The following is a 7880-nucleotide window of genomic DNA, read 5'->3' as shown; positions in this document are numbered from 1 at the left end:
AAATTAACTGAAAACAAAAAATAATATCTGAATTCTTAGTAAATCATGCTTGCCACTATGCTATGGCACTAAAATACAAGTCATACTTGAATAATATTTATTTAATTCGTAATAACACTAGATATGTTATAAGTATTGCAGCTAATTTTCTACAACAAATTGGAAATTTAAAATTATTGTATGTTAATATAAATATAACTACATTCTAATAACAAATTTACGAACCTCAATTAGTTAAAGAATTATTTACTTTCTAAGTGTTGCGAGACTTGGGCAGACGCCAATTTTGGCATGAAAATTATTATATTATACCAAAGCCGTTGCTAGAAAAATGGTGTTCAAATTTGTTCAACAGTTTAGTAAATGGCGCATATTTCTAACATTTTGTACTAAATTCATTGCAAATTTTTAATGATTATCAACAATTTCGTTCGCCAAATATTTAATGAATTGTCCTAAACATCAACAAAAATAACAATATAATAACATTTTTAAACTTTAAAAGTTAAGACAATTTTGAATTTGGTCTGTTTTTCTACGATAAAGCGTAGTTTACACGCACTATGCAATTATGGGTCTAATTCGGATGTACATTTCCTTAAATTATTCTAGAACTTTCTTTAATTATTTTATGTTAACGAAAGCGTTTGGTTTATTCTGTAAAACTCGACTGATCCATTCATGAAAAAAATCGTTTTTGACATCATCATCATCTTTAGTCAAACCTTAATTTCAATGTTGAAATAATTTCTATTTAAGTTACAGCAAAAGCCGACTAAAATTTTCCTGTACTTTTTACGACTTTGGTTTAGATAAACCGTGTACATCAGAATTAGAACGTACGCCAATTAAATTACTAAATATTTATTAGATAGGCGTTTCAGATCTTTGTTGTACAATAGCAATGTTTTTGCTTTTTAATAATAATTACGATTTTCAGAAGTCGTCTATAGCACCTTGTCAAGACGGCTCTAGAGGAGGCGCCGGCGCAACCTATGAAAAAATAAAAAAAACATTAGGTACATATATTTCTAACCAAATTCATAGAAAAATAACATACATAAGAAACAATGTTTGTCAAGTACCTAAGTTTACAATGTTGCTATATTTAATTTAAAATAGTATTTTCGTTAATTCTTAAATGATTATTTGGGATCTTTCTGTGAGCCGTTGTTCGCAAATAATATTAACCTGTGATAGAGGTGGCGTGGTTGTTTCTTGTGACAACTCCGCCTTAACTCGGCGAGCGATGTGTGAACGCGTGTGTTTTCGTAAGTGGTCCTTACGGTAGAAACCTGTAAAATATTTAATGTCTACACAAAAACCTATTTACTGTGTTGTGTGTATATTTATCAAAAAAAAAAAGAAAGGTTAAGGACGATTAAATTTAACGTTTTTCAAAAAGCTTTATTTGTATTTGCAATACAAAAATATGTAAACCAATTATATTGTATAAGTTTAAAAACGGAAGTCGCTTTGTTACTGAGACGTTCTTCAGACCTCAACACTTAGTAGTTAGTACTCCTACTGCAATACCACTATAGGTTGTCAAGTGTAAGTTGGCGTGTGGCAGAAAAAGGTACTAATTTTGACAGTTGTGTTGACAGTTCTAACAGCTTGGTAGCCTCACGTGTGTCGGTGCTAATAATTTGTGTTTTAAAGTGTAAAAATCATTACGAAACATGCCAAAAGTAGTGCGGAGTGCAGCTAGAGAAATTATTCTAGCTGTAAAACGTTTTTGTGAAGAGGAGAAACGTAACAATGGGCCGATTATTCCATTTCAACAAGTGAATGCTCGAACAGCGGCTTTGACAGGTAAAGTATTGCCAGTTAAAAGTGATATTTATATCCCCAAATTTAGGGAAAAATAATAATTGCTTTTGAAAGTAAATGTGATTGATGGATAACTTAAAATATTTTTTGTTTTATTTAAGGTGTTTCTGAAAGAACCGTGAACCGTATAGTTTCAGAGGGAAAAATCATGGAAAGTAATTTTACAGCGAGAACTGAAGTCCCTAATCAAGCAGCTCAAGTACCTTCCACATCCACAGCTTGTGATGACAATTCCACACCAGAGAACACTACTTCCGAGGCTAAGACGATAAAACTAGTCACTCCAGGTAAAAGTAGAAAAAGAAAATTAACTGTTTCTGATTTGGATGGAATTATCACGACGAGATGAATGGAGATAACTTCAGTAAATGGCTACAAGAAAAGCTTATCCCAAACTTAGAGCCCAATTCATTAATAGTGATGGACAATGCGTCATATCACTGTATTAAAATAAATAAACGCGTGACAATGAACAGTAAGAAACAAGAGATGCAAGATTTCATAAAAAAAAACAATCTTTCATACTTGGAAACCATGAAAAAAGCAGAATTGTATGAAATTATAAAAACAATCAATCAGGAGAATGTCTACTTAATTGATGAAATATTAAAGAAACATGGTCATAAGGCTGTAAGACTTCCGCCTTATCATTGTGACTTTAATGCAATAGAATTCATTTGGAGTTCGTTCAAAAGAATATTTGCAGACACAAATGTTACTGGCCTCTCTGAAAACATGGAACAGAGAATCCATAGTGCATTTTCCAAAATAACTGCTGAAGAATGGCAGAAACACTGTAATCACGTTATAAATGTTGAAAATAATTATCGTATGACAGACAACCGCCTTGAAACAGTAATGGAACCATTTTTAATTGATTTGAATAGCAGCGACTCAGATTCTTCTGACACAGATGACTCTGAAGAATTCATGGAAGGAATAATGCCTCTAACAGACCATAATTACTATAAAAAATAATTTTTTGTTATTGAGTTTTTTATTTACCTTTAATGTAATATCTAAGAATATCCATCAATCCAAACTAAACAAAAAAAGTGGCAACACAGAGGGTTGTAGGAGGCGCCGCCACTGGAACGCCAACTTATACTTGACAGTCTATATAACAATCTTGATTTGAGCAACAGAAGTCAAAAATGTCAAATTTCGAAAAAAAAAAATTTGACAGCTAGCAAAATTTCACTTAAATTGAATGACATTTCAGAAAATTACTTCAGATCTAAGAAGTGGTAATTAAGATGCAAGATCTGATTGGGCTCAAATTTTCAAAATTAGGTAGATTATCAACCATAGGATCCAATGGGTAGATTTTAATTGACAAGTTTTAAATGACGTTTAATTTTGATACGTCCTATTTTTTATGAGCAAATTGCCTAGCTCTATATATCTATCTAATACCTTTTCCACACTCGTTGCAGATGTGTCGTTTTTCGCCCGAATGTATGATGAAGTGTAGAGTCAGCTGTTCTTTCCGTTTGAAGGCCTTCAAACAAACTGAACAGACGTGTGGCCTCTCCGCGTTGTGAGATTGCTTGTGGCGCGTTAAATGATCCTTGCGTTTTAATGCCGCGTTGCAAATGTCACAGATAAACCTAAAAACAAAATTTGGGTATTCTATCAGGTTTTTCATGTGGCAACACCATAGATTCCTATTGCATTTGACACTAAATTTTTGGCGCCAAATCTCGAGTCTTAATCTGAGGGTGAAATTGTTGCTACTAACTTTACTACAAAGACATAGATAGATATGTATAATATAATATTTACTTAAAAATTTAACTTTTGTAAGGCTTAGCCAACCTAATACTTTTATCTTTTAATATTATTACATATTTTTTTGCATTGTGTAGCAATAAAGAAAGTTCAATTATAACTCTTTAAGATGCTAAACAAATGACAAATTAGTTTTTTTAATCTATATTAAAAATAATTGCTTGGAAATAACAAAATATAAATTACTTTCTCTCCATAGTATGTCCCACAAGGTGTTGATCAACGAGATCTCGTTCAGGGTACGCCATATGACACTCCGGGCAGCAATACAGCGTGCTGCCATCTAGAAACATTATTCTTTCTTTTACCAAAATAAACAAATTTGGCGAAATTATATGGTATGTAATAAGTATTAAAAAGAAACTTCGATGAAATAAAAATTGATTCATCAATCGTGTATAACATTATCTTACTATTGTGATCCACTTACATTAGTTTAGATTTGTCTATGTTTAAGTGCCTTAAATATTGAACGTTATATTTATTAAGTGATAAAATTAAAGTAATAAAATTTATTAAGTGTTAAAACAAATCACTTGTAAAGCAAAAAAGATATAAAAAAAACGTTTTAGGAAATCAATTTATATTATAATTAATTTATTACATTTAGATAAAAAAAATTAAAAGGTGTCAAGGGACACCCGGATGGAACGAAGTTCCTTTCGATTAATAAGTGAAGGAATTGTAATAAAATTTTATTTTTTGAAGTAGGAAACATATGTTTGGGATTCTAATTTTTTTATGTCTTGAAAAAACACTTAATACTTTGTTGTTTTCATTTCTTATCCCTAGGAAAAGAAAAAAAAGACAAAATCACGAGGTGTTCCCAGGCGGTCACCCATCCAAGTACTGACCTCGCCGAACGTTGCTTAACTTCGGTGATCGGTCCAGAACCGGTGAATTACAACAACTATAGCAAAAAGTGTCGTGACAACTTTTCGTAAGAATTTTTTCCGTCTAGCCTCCTTTCACAACGTGCGATAAGAAACTTCGTTCCAAAAATGATGACTTGAAAAATTAATCTTTTTATTACTAGTATAATTCTTATCGCGTAAGACTGTTTACCTAGAGCGGTGGTTATCCGTATCTCTCCAGGCTTCGGTCTCGGCTTCTTAATTTGAATATCTTTCTTTTTCTTCTTCTTTCTTCCGTTACTGTAGTAGAGCGAGTTGGAATCGCCCGTATTCGTTCCTTGTGTGTGCGTGGTCACAGCGTTAACTATATTTGTATTCTGTACCACCACGCTATGCTCATTATTTGGAGCGATCTGAAATATATCCATACACTAATTTACCATAAATGCATGCATGATTAAACGTCTTGCGAATTATCCTCTATCTTAATACGAGTATATCATCATTATAAGACAAACCAAATCATTATGTTTCTTTTTAAACAATATTTTTTTAAAATAAGTTTGTATGTTGAATTATAGTTATTTAGTTTTTTGTACTAAATAAAACTCAATAAGAGTTGATAGTGGTTTTAAGTTCCACTATAGACTAGTAAAAACTTTGCTTTAGTAACTTTAGTAAACAGCTTTGTAAAAACCAGACCTGTGTTAAACTGGTGATATTAGGAGCAGTTGCAGTGGCTATGATGTTTGTTTCATCTCTCTTTTCAGGTGTAGAGTACTTTAGTAGATGATGCAATGGCAAAGGTAATGCTGCTAAATAGTCCGCCACTCCACTTCCTATTGTTTGCCAGGTTCCATCTGACATATCGCTGATACCTAAAGTGGTCGTATATAATTATTATTTATCAAGATCATGTTTTGGCCTATTATCTACAGATTTTAATCATTAAAGCTATAATTTACAACAAATATTTTTTTTTAAATATTTCCTGGAAAAAACAGTAAACCTGAGTCAGCAACAAAAACCTATAAAAAAATAAGAAAAAAAAACAGAAAAACAAGCAGTTGCATTTATAGTGCATATACAGGATCCAAATAACACATATTACTAAGCAGGCCAAAGGCGGCCTTATCGCTTAGCGTTTCATTGAGCATTCAGGCAACCCTAGTAAGGAAAAGAAAATGTGCATAACTAAAATAAAAAAAAATGAGTTTAATACAAATGCAAAAATAAAATAAACTATAAGCATATGAATAACAATTAATGGTACGACCTAAAATATAATATATTTACAATTTAAAAAAAAAATGGAAAATCATAGTAAAATTAGTACCTCGTTGCACGAGGTTACTACTGTATTATAAGCGTCTCTTTTAAATATGTCAGTCATTCAAAGATGGTGTGTACATTAAAACAGTTCGAATACCGTGTTATTAAATCTTACACTTTGACTTTCTACTTCTGTCTCCTAGGCTATTCATATCCTTAGTTATGGCTAGCAACTATATTATTAAAAAAACACGTCGCCTCCTTTGTTAAGAAGAAACTAAATAAACTTACTGATAAACTCGGCTGGTGCAGCCGTAACAGTGCGATCTTGGCGAACATCTTGCTTCAGTGCGCGGGCGAGGGCGGCTGCCTCTTTTGGCTCATGCAGAACAACTAGTAGCTGCTGAGTTCCTTGCTGGAGTGGTGCTTGGGTTACTATAATAAGTTCATTCAATTATAATATATATATATATATATATACAATAAACCATACGTTTAAATATATTTGTAATATTTAATCCGTTTGTTTAAAATATATTTATTGTTTTTATGACTATTCAAATGATTCACTAAACACTGTCAGAGTACCGTTTCAAAATTCTAGACTGGTTAGTTAAGAAAATTTAAACAAAGAACTCAGCCTCAGATATTGTGACTTCCTATAAGTCAATAGTATATACGATTAAATATATATGTAATATTTTATCCATTTGTTTAAAAAATATAAATATTTTAATAGTTATTCAAATTTAAGTCAAATGATTTGATAAACACCATTATACACTCAATTTAAACTGTTGGAGTACCGTTTCAAAATTCTAGACTGACAGAAATAATAGATAAGAAAACTCATACAAAGAACTCAGCCTCAGATATATAGGGTTTTCTGGATTCCTTTAAGCATTGTATCGACAAGTTTTGTTTCTCAGGGAAGTTTCTTTACTTTTATTAGTAAGAAAGACCTTTTAGTTAAAAAATAAATAAATTCTACGCTATCTCATGCCAATTTATATACCGGGAACCGAGATAAACCCTTAAATATGAACGTGATTAAAATCTGACCTTGCTGTTGCTGCATCATAGTAGCCATTATATCTTGTTGCAACTCCTCACGATATTCCCGTTTGTCCCTCTCTTTGAGGTGATCTTCAGTAATATACTGCCCGGTGTAAGCAATATTCCCGACATTAACTGTTGATGATGAAGTTATTGTTTGGTACTTTACACCTGTTATCAAACACGAGCTGAATAAAACCTATTTAAGATTACCAGACAAATATGCGTCCCAGACGAGAGAGGATTATAGTTTTCTTAGGATTCAGTTGTTATAATTGGAAATTTGATGTTATAGACAATTCAATATTTTCGGAGATGAATGCCAAGAATTACTGTAAAGTGCGTCAGTCAAAAGTACGTACTGAAAATTCAATATGTATACCGACATTAGATATAGCTTTAAGACGATATTTTTCACAAGAACTTATATCAATTTCTGTCATATACACTAACAATTTCCAAATAATAGCGTACCAGTCGGCATAGTTCCAATCCCAGCTAGTGTGACGGCACCCTGTTGTGGGTTGCTCATTACGACCACACTTTCTCCTTGTCGGAACTTCATGCCGTCCACAGCTACGGCCCCACCAGGGGATACAGTAAACTGAACCCCGGGAGCCTGATAACTTCTATCCTGCACCACGCCACCACTGTTAACCACACTTCCCCCACCCTCGTAGCCAAACTTTGCCGCAAACTGTTGTATGGTCGGCAATCCGGTACCAGATGGAATGTGCCCCGTGAATGGAGCGAAATTCATCTGAAAACACGGCCATCGTAAACGCAGCGTGCAAGGTAACTTAAGAAGGGTGTTGCCCCATAGGGCGATCAACCCCCGCCATTCTGCCTCACCCCAATCGCATTTCCAAACGCTTTATTTTTACGCGCTCTCACACCATCGTTCGGCCCCACAACGCCCCAGGCGAACGGGGCCGATTTGAGGGTTATTTTTTTACTATAATGGAACGCTTACCTTGTTTGGGACTCCGTTGGGGATTTTCACATAGTTTTAATAGTTGAACGTAGGTGAAATATAGAGGAATCGGAATGGCGGGATGCGCGGACATGATGCGC

At 33.4% G+C, this 7880-nt stretch overlaps 1 protein-coding gene and 1 long non-coding RNA gene across 3 annotated transcripts; one reads left to right on the top strand and one right to left on the bottom strand.

The window, feature by feature from the left end:
* Positions 1 to 91: 91 nt before the first annotated feature.
* On the bottom strand, positions 92 to 7860 carry LOC110993543 (zinc finger protein with KRAB and SCAN domains 5-like). 2 transcript variants are annotated; one of them, XM_045630911.1, is made up of 10 exons: positions 7780 to 7860; positions 7281 to 7566; positions 6813 to 6977; positions 6042 to 6185; positions 5181 to 5356; positions 4690 to 4891; positions 3811 to 3907; positions 3250 to 3443; positions 1192 to 1295; positions 92 to 993 (listed from the first exon to the last, which is right to left on the bottom strand). In XM_045630911.1, the coding sequence occupies exons 2-10, from the start codon at positions 7564 to 7566 to the stop codon at positions 961 to 963; spliced, it is 1401 nt and encodes a 466-aa protein (XP_045486867.1). In that variant the 5' UTR covers positions 7780 to 7860; the 3' UTR covers positions 92 to 960. The 2 variants fall into 2 exon arrangements, with proteins under 2 accessions (XP_045486867.1, XP_045486869.1); XM_045630913.1 differs by having other exon boundaries at positions 6813 to 6941.
* LOC123689666 lies at positions 1755 to 2328 on the top strand. Its single transcript, XR_006750582.1, has 2 exons — positions 1755 to 1815; positions 1935 to 2328. It is a non-coding gene; the product is annotated as an uncharacterized LOC123689666 (long non-coding RNA).
* Positions 7861 to 7880: the final 20 nt, after the last annotated feature.

This window comes from Pieris rapae, chromosome 13, assembly GCF_905147795.1.
Source record: "Pieris rapae chromosome 13, ilPieRapa1.1, whole genome shotgun sequence".
Classification (NCBI taxonomy): Eukaryota; Metazoa; Arthropoda; class Insecta; order Lepidoptera; family Pieridae; genus Pieris; species Pieris rapae.
Note: the sequence above shows the minus strand (reverse complement) of the source record. Positions and strands in the feature narration are given on the sequence as shown.

Excerpts from the sequence above, each read along its gene's own strand:
- LOC110993543 (XM_045630911.1), bottom strand. The coding sequence starts at position 7,566 with ATGAATTTCGCTCCATTCACGGGGCACATTCCATCTGGTACCGGATTG. Across the intron at positions 6,978-7,280 it reads GATTGGAACTATGCCGACTG|GTGTAAAGTACCAAACAATA; the intron begins GTACGCTATTAT and ends GTTTGATAACAG. Across the intron at positions 1,296-3,249 it reads CTGCAACGAGTGTGGAAAAG|GTTTCTACCGTAAGGACCAC; the intron begins GTATTAGATAGA and ends AATATTTTACAG.